Source organism: Idiotropiscis lumnitzeri, chromosome 11, assembly GCF_059441095.1.
Source record: "Idiotropiscis lumnitzeri isolate Australia: NSW breed Sydney's pygmy pipehorse chromosome 11, RoL_Ilum_1.0, whole genome shotgun sequence".
In the NCBI taxonomy this organism is placed as follows: domain Eukaryota; kingdom Metazoa; phylum Chordata; class Actinopteri; order Syngnathiformes; family Syngnathidae; genus Idiotropiscis; species Idiotropiscis lumnitzeri.
Genome location: NC_142401.1, coordinates 15,901,242 through 15,916,221, shown reverse-complemented (window position 1 = coordinate 15,916,221; position 14,980 = coordinate 15,901,242). Strand labels below are relative to the sequence as shown.

General features: G+C 41.7%; 1 protein-coding gene and 2 long non-coding RNA genes across 5 annotated transcripts in view; 1 reads left to right on the top strand and 2 right to left on the bottom strand.

Annotated features, from left to right (window-relative positions):
* The first annotated feature begins 1,052 nt into the window (after nucleotides 1–1,052).
* Nucleotides 1,053–14,980, top strand: part of yod1 (YOD1 deubiquitinase) — a 15,400-nt gene continuing 1,472 nt past the window's right edge. The window contains exons 1-3 of one of the 3 annotated variants that reach the window (XM_088310030.1): nucleotides 1,053–1,192; nucleotides 2,429–2,641; nucleotides 13,649–14,980. The exon at nucleotides 13,649–14,980 is cut by the window's right edge and continues 1,472 nt beyond it. In XM_088310030.1, coding sequence (XP_088166156.1) covers nucleotides 2,434–2,641; nucleotides 13,649–14,340 — 900 coding nt within the window. In that variant the 5' untranslated portion in view covers nucleotides 1,053–1,192; nucleotides 2,429–2,433 and the 3' untranslated portion in view covers nucleotides 14,341–14,980. The other 2 variants (XM_088310032.1, XM_088310031.1) reach the window with 2 other exon arrangements.
* LOC148327682 (uncharacterized) lies at nucleotides 4,560–5,600 on the bottom strand. The gene is made up of 2 exons (XR_015845857.1): nucleotides 5,420–5,600; nucleotides 4,560–4,923 (listed from the first exon to the last, which is right to left on the bottom strand). It is a non-coding gene; the product is annotated as an uncharacterized LOC148327682 (long non-coding RNA).
* LOC148327681 (uncharacterized) lies at nucleotides 12,241–14,472 on the bottom strand. Its single transcript, XR_015845869.1, has 2 exons — nucleotides 13,077–14,472; nucleotides 12,241–12,543 (listed from the first exon to the last, which is right to left on the bottom strand). It is a non-coding gene; the product is annotated as an uncharacterized LOC148327681 (long non-coding RNA).

The window sequence follows — 14,980 nt, the reverse complement described above, 5'->3', positions numbered from 1 at the left end:
TTAAAGGCACATTTTTTATCTTTTTACTAAAAACATTTAATTTGGTCAAACTCCATTACAAATTATGTTATCTGCTGATTAGATGGACATTTTGACTTGAATCTCTTAAAATTATGATTTGTAACTAAAAAAAAAAAAACATTTGAAATATTTCCATTTGCCGTTTTTTCCTCTAAATCAGTGATTACCTTCAGTCACGGAATTGGGTCGGTACCTGCATTTTTTTTTTACAATGGGAAGGGACATGATTTTTTTTCTGTTTGAGTGGCATTGGACAAGAGTGAAAATCCAGTACCGTGTCACCCTCACGGCACCGACCACTAATGGTAAGCAGGCTCCCTCTCGTGGTACGTGACAGAATCACTTGGTCAAAGTTCAAACAGCATGACGTTGCAGTGACTTGTAAACGCGTTTAAAACTATTTTAATATATTCTCTGCATTAGACTCGCCATTGTTTTAGTGCTTCATAGTGTGTACTGTTTTTATGTTATTATAATGTCGTTTTAACTGTCTTTGGTTTTGTGTGTCTAATTCTTACTCCATCTACAGCACACTTGTATGCAGCGATAGTATTTTTTTAAGTGCTCTATAAATAAAGATGGATTGAGTTAACTTTTACGTAAAAATTTAAATTAAAACATTATTTAACACTGTTATGTACAACCTTTTCACATACATTTTAATTAAATCATTATTTAACAAAATTTTTTAGGTTCTTATTTTTAGTGTTTTTAATGTTCAAACTACATAATCCTACAGTGGTTTACAATGACATTTAACTTTAGAGGGAAAAAAATAATGTTTGTAGAAAAATGTTTGAGAAAAAAACAGCCCTTTAATTCTTAAGTGTTAAATGTGTTTTTTGGGTGGGAGATGGTAAAAGTTCCAAAATATAGGGTTTAGTTTCACCTTATTGTTTTTATTATTATTTATAATAATAATTCGATTTTTTTTTTGTACATTTACTTAACTACTGCACAACTTTGACTGCATGACGAAACGTGCGAGTTTTTTTTATTCAAAATGGGCATACGTGCTTGCCGAATATCACGGTAAGAATACCCGTTTGTGAGCTATTAGAGAACTTACGGTAGCGACCACGTCATGACGTCACACGTACGTGTTTGACGTCTCGCCCCGCCCCGTGGTTGTGTGTGCATTGTTCGAGGAGCTGGAAACGGGCGAATTCAGGTAACAAAAAGAAAAATAGACAGCGACCAATTAAACTGTCGCGGATGTCGTTAAATGTGCTCGCTCATGTCGAGGACGAGAGCAGGATGAAGATGGCCGCACGGAGAGAAAATGTCCACTGAACGCTAAGTTGATGGACAGGTTAGCATGCTAGCCCAAGATAGCTCGACACACATTCCCCTCTTACCACAACCCTTTTGTTGATAATGATAATAATCATAATAATGGTAATTCGAATACATTTTAGTAGGTGCGTTTATTTGACACGAGGTATGTGACACCTTCCCAAAATGAAAGTTGTCTTGCTAACATGATAAAGCTACAGTACAGTCCGTACAAAAGAGCAGCAAAACAAAACAAAGCAATGTTGCTGTCAGGTGTTTTTTTGTGTGTGCGCGCGCTCTGTTGTCAGCAGATCAGTGAACAATAGTGTCACGACGTTCTAAGGTAGATAATGCAATCGTTGTCTGGAATGTTTAAACTTTGTCTTCTGTGTAATCTCTATTTAAATATTTTCCTGGGTGGAGGGAATTTTTGTTATTTTTGTGTTGGCAAATTTCGAGAGAAAAGTTGTTTTAGAGAGAGGAAATCACGAAATTTCTTATGCTTTTGAAACAATAAAAACCCAATGTGTTTTTCAGGAAAATAAACAGACTTTCAAGGTGAAAACAGTTGTAGATTATAGGCAAAAAAGTTGGTTTTTATGCAGATTATTTTATGTTAAAGGCTGTAAACTGCCAAGGGGACCCGTTAGATAATTTCTACAGAATATGATCTAATTTCAGCAAGGTTTTCTTTTTTTAATCTGCAAACTGATAAATTGCATTTCTACAAATATTCAGAGCTGGGCACTTGACCCTTTTTCGCCCGTCAGTCCCTCACCTCGGTAGGTACGGTTCCTTGACCCTCCGGCCTTATTCATAAAAATTGACAGTTACCCAACTGAGCATTTGTAAGGATTGTGGCGTTGCACCATTCTTGTAAGTGTATTCTCCTGTAGCAGGTGGGAGGCGTGCGTTAAGTGATGTCAGTATGAGGAAATACAGGCACACACTTGCTGTCTCATATCTCTTCATACACAAACTGTTGGTAGTGGCACTTTGTCGTTTGTCCTTTTTGCGAGTGGGTCCATCACACGCGCGAGGGCCGATTTGTGGGCTGGACTAAAATCAACCTCCGGCCTTTGTTAATCGATTCCTTTTTTAAGGTTTGTCTGTATACTTTTCCCTCTGTCAGGCAGGATGTTGCGTCTTCGCTGTAAGACCAAAAACGGGAGTCATGTGATGCAAGGATTGACTCACCAATCATGCGTGCAAGAGTTAAAACGCAAAGTGGAGGAGCTGACCGGCATCCCCTGCGACGTGCAGAAAATCATGGTGGGCTACCCGCCTTCGAGCCTGGACCTGCGCAACGGCGACGCTCACCTCAAGGACTACCCCATCAAGTCGGGTATGAAGCAAGTGTCACACCAATTGACCACCAACTTGTCGATTCGTTTTAAGAATCAAACATTGGCTCTCAGACAGACGTGTGATGCACATCAACTTCCAAGTCAATAGGCAAGGAAAGCCAACTTTATATAGTGAATTTCTTACATGAGGTAACTAAATGTGCTTCACATAATTAAAAGCAGATTATTTAAAAGCATTTACAAAAAGAGTTATTTAAAATCAGCTGCACAACGACTAAATGTTGCTTCACCATGTTTGCTCTGAATTTTGGAGTCCGCTTATTGACCCAAGTCTGAAGACCTCAGAGTCTTAATGGGATTATGCCCCATTAGCATTCCTCCTATATCTATTAGGAGCTGAAACATTCAGCGATTTATAGGCCTGTATCAGAACTTTGAAATCTGTTCTACATCTGAATGGGAGCCAGTGTAAACCTTAAAGGCTTCGACACACCAATCCAATGTTGGAAAGTTGATACACGCCGTCTGTTTGGTGTAGCGCACAGCGTCGTAAAGTCGGAGCCGTTGTTGGGACATTTGGGGGGGCGTGGTCGGCCGATTCAACATGTACAATCGGGTCGGGCTGTCAGGACAAATGATCACTCTGATTGGCTTTCAGCTTGCGAATTAGTGCACTGGACAAGAACAGGAAGTGATGAAAGCAGAAAATGGTGAAAATTGAAGTTGTTTCTCAAGAACAAAATGAACTTTGCTCATTTTCACATCCCCTTTATGAACATCATGGCTGGCTGGACAATAGAGGGCAAAGACAAAGTACAGTGAACCCTCGCTACTTTGCGGTTCACCTTTCGCGGGTTCAGTGCTTCGCGGGTCTAAAAAATATTCGGGGGCATTGTAGTTTCGCCGAGCGGCACGACGGGGCGCTGGAGCGGTTAGACGGCCGGCGTGCGCCAAAGAACAGCGTGGGCGAAGAGGAGAGTGGACGAAGAAGAGCACGTTCCCCTGGACACGATCGGTGGCAACGTTTCGTGCGGTTCGGACCGTACCAGAGCTCCGGCCGGCGTGCGTGGCAGTTAAGCCGTAGAGGAGCACCTTCCCCGGGCACGGGCGGTGCCAAGCGGCCCCTAAGTTTAACCGAATGGAAGCTCCGGAGGAGGAGGGCATGCTCGCGTCAGGCGGTTCCAAGCGGCCCATAAGTGTAACCGAATGGAAGCTCCGGGGGAGGAGGGCGGGCGTGTCACAGTTAAGCCGAATAGGAGCACCTTCCACCCGGGGCACGAGCGGGGCGAAATGAAACCGAGTTTAACCGAACGGAGACACGCTTCGGGGGAGCAGGTCCGCCGTGCGTGACAATTAAGCCGAAGAGGAGCACCTCTTCCGCCTGGGCACGAGCGGAGCGCGAGGCTGTCAGTTATGAATGAATAAATAAAGAATGCCACCTTTCATTTCACAGGGCACACCGGACGGCGTACCAGTAGGTAAAAGTCGGAGTAATTAAATAAATACAAAAAGAATGGCTGGGGAATAAAAAAATAATACGTTTTAATAATAATTTGTTTTTTTTGTTATAACATGAATTTCACTCTCTCTCTCTCTCTACCATATATTTATTATATATATTGTATATTTTTTTAAGCATTTTTGAAGGTGCGCCGCTACTTCGCGGATTTTCAGTTTTCGCGGGTGGTCTCTGTCCCCATTAACCCCGATAACCGAGGGTTCACTGTAATCACTTTCATTCACGAAAGACCGTCGTTATCCGACATAACTGTCGAAGGCTAGTTTAGAAAAAAACTTTTGCGAACATTTATTTTGATGCAACCTTTAACAATTATGTTTGTAACCCCTGATTACTTAAGGATAGTGTTATTTTGAAGTTGGACCAGATTCTAGATTCTCGAAGGCTACAATAGTGATAATTGACAGGTGTGTTAATGAAATAACTGGAGGCAGAAATGAGCAACAACAATAACTGTATTAACATGGAAAACAAAACAATTATTTACAAATTAACAGCTGTCATCATATACATAGAATATATCACAAATCCCAAAAATTAGAAATAATAATCCCAAAGTCCTACTGAGCTCAGTAATATTTTGTTTTAAGTCAGTCAATGTTCTTTCCGGTAGTCTTGGGGAAAAAAAGTCTTGTTGTGGTGGTAATTAGGTTTGTTACCACGTGATGTTCACAAAGAAGGTAGAGAAGACTGTGGTTCCTTTATCGCAGATGTGGTTCTGGGCTCAGGCTCGCCATCTCCATCGAAGGAGAATCCATTCAGTCTCAGATCTTGGGTTAATGCCAAGAAAACAAACCTAGCCTGCATAACAATAATGAAATTATTGTATGCAGCTAATAAGTCTCTCATCAATTTCCAGTCTTATCAGTCGCTATAGCGCTATAGTTTGCAATTATCATAAATACTGTATCTAAATATCACATTTGTAACAGTTATTAATTTACATGCATGTTTTCCAAATTTTCATTGTAACACATGAAATGAACTCATGAGATAACAATAAACACATTTCTCAATATATGTCCAATTTCTCAATAACCATGTTTTATGGTTTACATATCAATCACTTGAATAAAGAAATAATTGTATAACAAACATAACTGAGTCAATTCAACATTTCACTTTTAACTCATATTACATCAAAATGAGCAGTTATGCATTTGTTTGTCAACATAAACCTTGCTTTAGAAAGACCTTAAAACAAGTATAATCAACTCTCTCACTGTAACCAAGCAGTACATTCGCCTCACATAAACGTTTTTAAGACGTAGTCCATAGCAAGTGCATGGCGACTCACCAAGACAACGTTCAAGTATGAACACGGTCGGTTCGTCACAGACCCTCAGTTCTCGCTGGTATCCACACTTAAGATAAAACATTTCCCAATTAACATTTTATTATTGGTCACATTTATATCAACTTCAATAAGTATTTCACTCACCGAACGGCACATTAACATTAGCTATCGTCACGCAACCTTTCAGTTGGGCATCCAAGCATAAAAGAACGATATACACAGCTACTCGAGATAGCGTCTCGAGAAGGCGGGACAACTTGACTTTGACCAATCAGAAAGTCATAATCACATAAATGACACTCCCACAGGAAATCAAGTAGACGAGAGATGTACACTTCCTCCTAACAAAATAAATGCTTTTTCAAAATAAAATGGTGTTTTCTCTACTGGGTTACACCCTCCCCTGTAAAATACCATGCATGTCCCGATGCATGTTTTGCAAATATTGTTCATTTGGATTATTTAGGGAGTGGGTGAAAGCAGAAGTTAAACCATGAAATAAAGACTTTACAACTGTCACTAGGGGATTCCCTAAATTAGGATAGTCTAATCTCATTGGCGGCCTTCTATCTCTCTCTGATCGCCTCAATGGTTGAGTGGTCACAGGATCATCATAGTCCAGTTTCTTGGATAAGTCAATAGTTTGTTCCTCAACTGAATCCTCAGGAGTACTTGCAGGTGATTTGGATTCCTCAGGTATGTCAGGAGTCAGAGGGGAATTTCCACTTTCAACTTCACTGTTGATAGCATCTGGAACATTTTCCAAAGGTTCATCCACATCTCCATTTCCGTTATCCAGGTTCTCAGTTCCAATGTTTCCAGGAAAGTTTCTGTCCAATGTTGATGTTGTATCCAAGGATTTTGTTGCATCTGGGGTTGTCGTATAGTCACGCACAGTGGTAAATCTGGCAATTTCTAAGCATTGGGAATCATCAATCCATGGAATCATAACATCATTGTCAGGTTGAGCAGATTCATCAGCATCAGGAATTTCTGTTGCAGTCGTTAGGCGGGTTTTTGGATGACTAACGGGTGTCAGTTCGGGTCGGTCTGCTGTGGCAACAGGAAGGAAACTGCACGGAAGCAAAAGGTCTTTGTGTAGGGTTCGTAAAGGACCTTGCTTCGACTCTGGCTTAACTGTGGAAACCGGTAAGTTCCCTGCTCGTTTCACAACAACATGAATGTCAGTTTCCCATTTATCTGCAAGCTTATGCTTGCCACGCAGTCGCATGTTTCTCACCAAAACCCTGTCCCCGATTTCAAGTTCAGAGACAGAGATTTTACGGTCAAATCTGGCCTTGTTTTTATCTGCTACTTTTTGTGCATTTCTTGAAGCTATCTTGTAACTTTCTTCCAGTCGAGTTTTGAGACTTTGAATGTATTGTGAATGGGATACCTTCTGATCTTTGTTCAAGGGTAGTCCAAATGTAAGATCGACTGGCAATCTGGGTTTCCTACCAAACATCAATTCATATGGACTATATCCTGTCACATCGTTGCGCGTGCATGCGTATGTATGCGTGCACCAAGGGCATAACATACTCTTTCCAATGAGATTTTTGTTTGTCTTCAAGAGTTCCCAGCATACTGAGTAACGTTCGATTAAATCTTTCAACGGGATTACCCCGTGGGTGGTACGGAGTAGTCCGTATCTTCTTTATGCCAGAAATTTCACACAATTCTTTGATAAGTTTTGCCTCAAAATCAGGACCCTGATCACTGTGAAGACGTTCAGGGTATGCCGTAGTGAACGATAAACTGGTCCCACAAGCATTTGGCGACGGTTTTGGACTTTTGATTTGGTGTTGGCACGGCAAGGGCAAATTTAGTAAAATGATCCGTCATCACAAGAATGTTCTTGTGTTACTGCTGTCCGGCTCTAGACTGAGGAAATCCATGCAAACCAACTCTAACAGTCGCATGGTGGTGATGTTGACCAAAGGAGCTGCTCTTTCAGGAGGACTCTTTCTACGGATACAGCGATCACATGTTTTTATTTTGTGCTCAACATCTGTTGCCATCCGAGGCCAATAGAATCGGCTTCTGATCAGATCAAGGGTTCTGTCAATACCTAAGTGGCCCATATCATTGTGTAAACTCTGAAGTGCAGATCTGAGTTCTTCAGGAAGAACAAGTTGATAAGTCACTTGGTCTCCATCTTGTCGTTTTCTGTATAACACGTTGTCGTGCAATTCAAACTTATTTAGTTCTCTGAGTAAGAGAGGAAGATCCGGTAATTCCCTCCGGGAGGTTGGAGGGGGTGTTTGACCACATTCGATCTGCGCAATCACTTGGCTGATCGTTGAGTCAGCTCTTTGTCGGTCTTTAATTTCAGAGGTGGACAAAGCAGGAAGTGTTGGCAGACCATGTAATTCTTCGGAACTGTAGGCGTCAGGGATTGCACTTGCTGAGATGGTAAATGTCTCCACAAGTGTGACATCACCGTAGTTATTGGGGTTTTTGGCTTTAATAAGTTGGTTCTGACAAATTGCTTGCATAACTTCTGTATCAACAAGCTCTGAAAGGTCGCTGTCGGCTAAATGACGTTCGACAAACTGGCTCACTCTTTCTTGCTCTTTCCTCGACTGTGCATCATTAACAAGACCTCCATGAGGACGTCGGGAAAGCCCATCAGCATCACAATTCTGTTCGCCTGCTCTATATTGCAGTTTAAAGTTGTAGTTTGACAAAGCAGCAAACCATCTGTATCCCGTTGCATCTAATTTAGCAGAGGTTAATATATATGTGAGTGGATTATTATCCGTCACCACAGTAAAGTTACCACCATACAAATAATCGTGAAACTTTTCTGTCACTGACCACTTGAGCGCTAAAAACTCTAACTTATGAGCTGGATAGCGTGCTTCACTTCTGAATAACCCTCGACTGGCAAATGCTATGGCCCGAAGCCGACCTTCCTGCTCTTGATAGAGGGCTGCACCTAAGCCTGTCGTACTAGCGTCGGTATGAACCAAATAAGGTAGCTTTGGGTCTGCAAAACCTAAGATCGGGGTTGTTGTTAGCTTTGCAATGATGGAATCAAAAGCTCTTTGACAGTCAGGTGTCCATCGGCTTGCAAATGGCAGTTTGGGATCATAATAGATATGATTCGATTATTTTTCTTTGGACTTTTTGCAGAATGGTGGGTATCCTCGTGTCAGGTCATTAAGTGGGCGCACTATAGATGAGTATCCCTTTATGAAACGTCTATAGTAGCCAGAAAATCCTAAAAAGGAACTCAACTCTTTGTGGTTTGTGGGTCTTGGCCAGGTTTTTAAGGCCTGAATCTTCTCGGAATCTGTCTCAACACCATTCTCTGATATTACATGACCAAGGTAACGCACTGTTGTTTGGCAAAATTTGCATTTTTCGGATGATAATTTCAGTCCGTACTCTTTCAGACGTTGAAGTACTCGCATGAGACGTTGTTCATGTTCCTCAAGAGTACTTGAAAAGATGATTAAATCATCCAAAAATACAAGTACTTCCTTCAAGTTCATGTCACTAACACAACGTTCCATTAATCGTTGAAAGGTGCTTGGTGCGTTGGTTACACCTTGGGGCATCCGGTTAAATTCCCAGAACCCAAGTGGAGTTACAAATGCGGTTTTCTCTTTGTCTGCTTCTTCAACCTCAATCTGGTAATAACCAGATTTGAGATCAAGGACTGTAAACCACTTGGATCCCGAAAGCGCTGAGAAGGTCTCCTCCAGGTTTGGAAGAGCATATGAGTCCTTAACTGTTTGCAAGTTAAGTTTGCGAAAGTCTATACATAGACGGACGTCATTGTTCCGCTTCCTCACCACAACAATCGGAGATGAGTAGGGTGACTGTGACTCTATCACACCGGCAGAAAGCAGTTCTTGAAGGTGTTTACGGACTGCTTCCAGATCTTGGGGGTGAATGGGGCATGCACGATGCTTAAAGGGAGTTGGATCAAGATGTTTGATGGAGTGTTTCACTTTACTAGTACACCCAAAATCAAGGTCATGGTGAGCAAATACCTCTGGAATATCAGAGAGTTGTTTGGTTATTCTCTCTTTCCAATTCTGGGGTATTGGGGAATCTCCAAAGTTGAAAGTCAGAGACGCCTCTTTGTTCATGGGTGGCTCTGTCGAATTTGTGACATTATGCTGCGAGACCACACAACGGAACGCTCCAAGCTCTCCGATCACGCAGGTAGATGGAATGGTCACATCTTGGTCTGTCTCGTTGGTGATCACAACAGGAAGTTTGTATGGAGCTCGGGAAGGAAGAGTTATCAGACAACTTTTCACACAAAGGCCACCTGGTTGGGAAGATTGAGTTGGATGTTCAATTATAGCGCATGAATCAACTGATGTGCAGTGAACATTAGCAGATCCCTCCAGGACGACACAGCGACCAGCTGGGACAACAGCAGTTGTTTTTCCTGCCAGGGTGACAAACCCAATGTTGCCATCTTTGTGTTGTAAGTGTCTGATTTCAAGAGTCTTCAGAAGTGCGCTGAACCCATAAGGAACAGGTAGGTGCTCAATAGTCTTGACGTCTAAAAAAATCTCATAAAGAACTTCAAGAACATTCATTCCAACTAACAATGGTGTCTGACTATTTGGGTGTATATCCGGAACAACTAGAGCTAACGTTGGTATATCAATCACTGTCCCTAAAATGTCTTTTGGAAAGGTAACAGTCATCTCTATGTAACCTAAATAAGGTACAGGCTGTCCTGCGGTGCCCTCTACCTCTAAAAGGTCATAGAGTGGATTAAGGGGTTGTTCTGGAAGGTTCTGTTTGGAAAACGACTCTGTGACTGTGGTCACTTGTGATCCAGAATCAAGAAGACAGTTAACATTAACACCTGAAATGCTAACGGTAGCGGTACATTTTGTACCAACTAGGCCTTTTGGCAAGCTGCATTTTTGCTGCTTAGCCAAAGACTGTTTAAGGTTAGCGTTGTGCTTTTCTTTCGTGGGACGTGATTGTCTAGCAACAGTCTCCATTTGCCCCTCAACAGAGACTGTACTTAGTTTAAATGTGCAGTAGCAGCTGAAGGATTTTCAGCTTCCCACTTCCTTTGTTTTTCTTAAAAAAATTTCCGCTTCTCTGCCACTAAAGCGGCATTTGGTTCATTTTCACAGGTTGGCTTTATGTGGCCATCTTCACCACATTGGAAACAATACCACGGTTTAGGTGCCTTCGTTTGAGTATTGTTGGTTTGTCCAATGGGTTCTTTTGTATTCACTTTCAGCTTTAGTTTCTCTCTTTGTTTCGGTTCGGGTACATTCTTTGCATTTCGAGATTTTCTTTTCTGTGTTTTGGCAGTTAGCTTCACCAGCTGACTCTGGATTTCTGCAACTTGGCTTGAAAGTTCTTTTGTAATTGAATTCAGAGTAGCAATGTTGCTATCATTTTCAATGACGGGTTCGGCTATTTGCACATGAGAAGTCACCTTTTGCTTTGCACTTCCCAGATGCTGTCTCATTCGCATAGTTTTGGTAGCATGTTGATCTTCTTCGGTGCGCAACAAGAACAATAGGTCAGCAAACGTTGGGGGATTTGTTCTCTTTCGTTTTAACTGGAGGTCTATTAAAAGGGAATTATCCCAACAACCTCGACAAAACTGTGTGAGTAGCAGTCTTTCAAAATCATCGCTAGCGGCACCACCCCGTTTTACAGTGAGAGTCAAAGCTCCTTGTAGGCGTTGCAAATATGAGGATGGTTTCTCTCCAGTATCTTGAGATGTGTCAAGAAACTTAGCGAATAGTTCTCCTCCATTTTGTACTGTTCCGAATGCTGAATCCAACAACTGGAGGTATTCAGCAGGTGAGCTGTTGAGGTTCAGGTGCTTTATGACATCAGCAGCAGGGGGTAGAAGACTCTCAATGATTTTCCGGGTCTGTTGCTGTTGCGACACTGAGGGATCAGTCATGACTAGTTCTACACTAGAGCGCCAAGTATCATAATCTGGCTCATAATTAGGACGAGGATCCTTCCATGAAAAAGCTCTAAGCTTCTGTGAGAATTGTGGCCCTGAAAAGTCATCCCTTTTTACTATGTGTTCAACGACAACACGTTGAACTTCTGGGGGATTTAAATCTTGTTCTGAAATTGTTGGCTTGCAAGGTGATCGGTTAGTAACGGTCTGGCGTGCACCTCCAATGTTACTCTCAACTACAGAGGGCTGTGGTTCTACTGACAGAGTTACAGTCGGATTGTCAGGTAAATCATTTTGTTCGAATGGTTCTGGAAGATCTCTAATTGAATCGTTTATCTGTGACATCATGTCTTTCAGGACTTCTGCATAGTCTCTACCACTCATCTTGGCAAGGTTTTGAATATCACTAAGATATGCTTTCGTCGTGTTTTTCCCAACACTTTGTGTATAAACACTTGCAAGAGACTGTATCTTCGAGCTAACCCCGCTGTCCGATACATGCATCAATGGCAAAGGATCAATAGAGTCGATAGCGGCTCCTGAGTTGTATTCCACAATTACACTACCGCAATACTTGGAGTTAATATAATCTACTTTTATGGCTCTTGCAATTGACCCATATTGTTTAAGGAATTCCACCACCTCATCACATTGCTCATCTCCAGCTATTCCAATGACGATCACAGAGTTTGGAATTTTAACAGATTGCTGTTCAATAATATCCATTTGGAAATATACTCGAGCTTGTGTATTACAAGAAAATACTCCTGGCTGGCTCGCCATAACTTACTGTAACCCCGATTACTTAAGGATAGTGTTATTTTGAAGTTGGACCAGATTCTAGATTCTCGAAGGCTACAATAGTGATTGACAGGTGTGTTAATGAAATAACTGGAGGCAGAAATGAGCAACAACAATAACTGTATTAACATGGAAAACAAAACAATTATTTACAAATTAACAGCTGGCATCATATACATAGAATATATCACAAATCCCAAAAATTAGAAATAATAATCCCAAAGTCCTACTGAGCTCAGTAATATTTTGTTTTAAGTCAGTCAATGTTCTTTCTTCACAAAGAAGGTAGAGAAGACTGTGGTTCCTTTATCGCAGATGTGGTTCTGGGCTCAGGCTCGCCATCTCCATCGAAGGAGAATCCATTCAGTCTCAGATCTTGGGTTAATGCCAAGAAAAAAAACCTAGCCTGCATAACAATAATGAAATTATTGTATGCAGCTAATAAGTCTCTCATCAATTTCCAGTCTTATCAGTCGCTATAGCTCTATAGTTTTCAATTATCATAAATACTGTATCTAAATATCACATTTGTAACAGTTATTAATTTACATGCATGTTTTCCAAATTGTCATTGTAACACATGAAATGAACTCATGAGATAACAATAAACACATTTCTCAATATATGTCCAATTTCTCAATAACCATGTTTTATGGTTTACATATCAATCACTTCAATAAATAATTGTATAACAAACATAACTGAGTCAATTCAACATTTCACTTTTAACTCATATTACATCAAAATGAGCAGTCATACATTTGTTTGTCAACATAAACCTTGCTTTAGAAAGACCTTAAAACAAGTACAATAAACTCTCTCACTGTAACCAAGCAGTACATTCCCACTCGCGATTAGCATTAGCTTAACGTTAGTTTAGCGTTAGCCTCACATAAACGTTTTTACGACGTAGTCCATAGCAAGTGCATGGCGACTCACCAAGACAACGTTCAAGTATGAACACGGTCGGTTCGTCACAGACCCTCAGTTCTCACTGGTATCCACACTTAAGATAAAACATTTCCCAATTAACATTTTATTATTGGTCACATTTATATCAACTTCAATAAGTATTTCACTCACCGAACGGCACATTAGCAATAGATATCGTCACGCAACCTTTCAGTTGGGCATCCAAGCGTAAAAGAACGATATAAACAGCTAATCTCGAGATAGCGTCTCGAGAAGGCGGGACAACTTGACTTTGACCAATCAGAAAGTCATAATCACATAAATGACACTCTCACAGGAAATCAAGTAGACGAAAGATGTACACTTCCTCTTAACAAAATAATGTTTTTTCAAAATAAAATGGCGTTTTCTCTACAGGGTTACATGTTCAATACATTTTAATATGGTCACTGAGGTGTTTTTCTTTTGTTTGTTTTTTTTACGTACTCGGTGTAATGACTTTGAGAACCGCTGTACTAGAAGAAAGGGATATTTAAAAAAGGTACAGTAAAGCTTCCACTGTAGTAACATTTAGTGTTTTTTTTCTCCCCAACCCACAGGCGACACGCTCATTGTGGAGGAGGAAAAAAACAAGGCCAAGCTGGGCGCCCATCCGGTTGTCACCAAAACGCCTCGCCTGAACGCCTTGCCAGTGCTGGCGCGCCACGTGGTGCCGGCCGACAACTCGTGCCTGTTCACCAGCGTCAACTACGTGGTGGAGGGTGGCGTGTACGACCCGGCGTGCGCCCCCGAGATGCGTGGCCTCATCGCCCAGATCGTGTCCAGTGACTCTGCGGCATACTCGGAGGCTGTTCTAGGGAAGAGCAATGAGGACTACTGCACGTGGATCCGCCGCGATGACACATGGGGGGGCGCCATTGAGGTGTCCATCCTGTCCAAGTTTTACCAGTGTGAGATTTGCGTGGTGGATACGCAGACAGTGCGCGTGGATCGCTTTGGGGAGGACGCCGGCTACCGCAAGCGTGTGCTGCTCATCTACGACGGCATCCATTACGACCCACTGCAGAGGGAGGTGCCCGGCTCGCCCCCCCAGACCATCTTCTCTACCGGCGACGACGTCATACTGGCGCAGGCCTTGGAGCTGGCCGACGAGGCTCGCCGCAAGCGGCAGTTCACGGACGTCAACCGCTTTGCACTGCGCTGCATGGTGTGCCAGACTGGCCTGGTGGGACAGAAGGAGGCACGCGAGCACGCCAAGGAGACGGGCCACACCAATTTTGGCGAAGTCTGAAACGTTTCCTTGCTTCCGTTTGTGTGCAACCCTTCCACGTATGTGGCCGTCTACCTCGGCGTTTCCCAACCTTAATTCAACCAAGGCGTGTATTTTACAGAAGAAAAATTTTATGGCACACCTCAAAACAGAAATGGCAAAAAGTACGTATTGGGGCTGAATGATTTTGAAAAATCATTTACAATAATGGCGCTTTTCCTTAATATTGCAATTGCGTTATAATTTTTGATCATTTTTTTTCAAGGTCAAGATTTATACATAAATGTTTTTCTCTTATTTTATCAAGGTAAATGTACCGTGAATCATTAAGGAAGAGACTATTGATCTATTCCAGTTTGAGTTAACTTACTAAACACTTTAATTTGCTGTCTTTTAAGCACTTATTAACTACAACTTGACTAAATTATACCAAACAAGTGTGGCATAACCATAAGTCAGTAAGTCATAAATAAGATTCCAACAATAATGAGAACAATTCTAGACCTCTCCAAATGTTCATGTTTCATGGAACAATATGTTAATGTGAACTGCACTTCTTAAACGCTAAACTAACTTATAAAATACATAAATATTCTGTAAAGCCAACCAACCAAAAACGAAGCCAAGGCAAAATTGCAGTCTTTGTGATTTAGAAATTGCA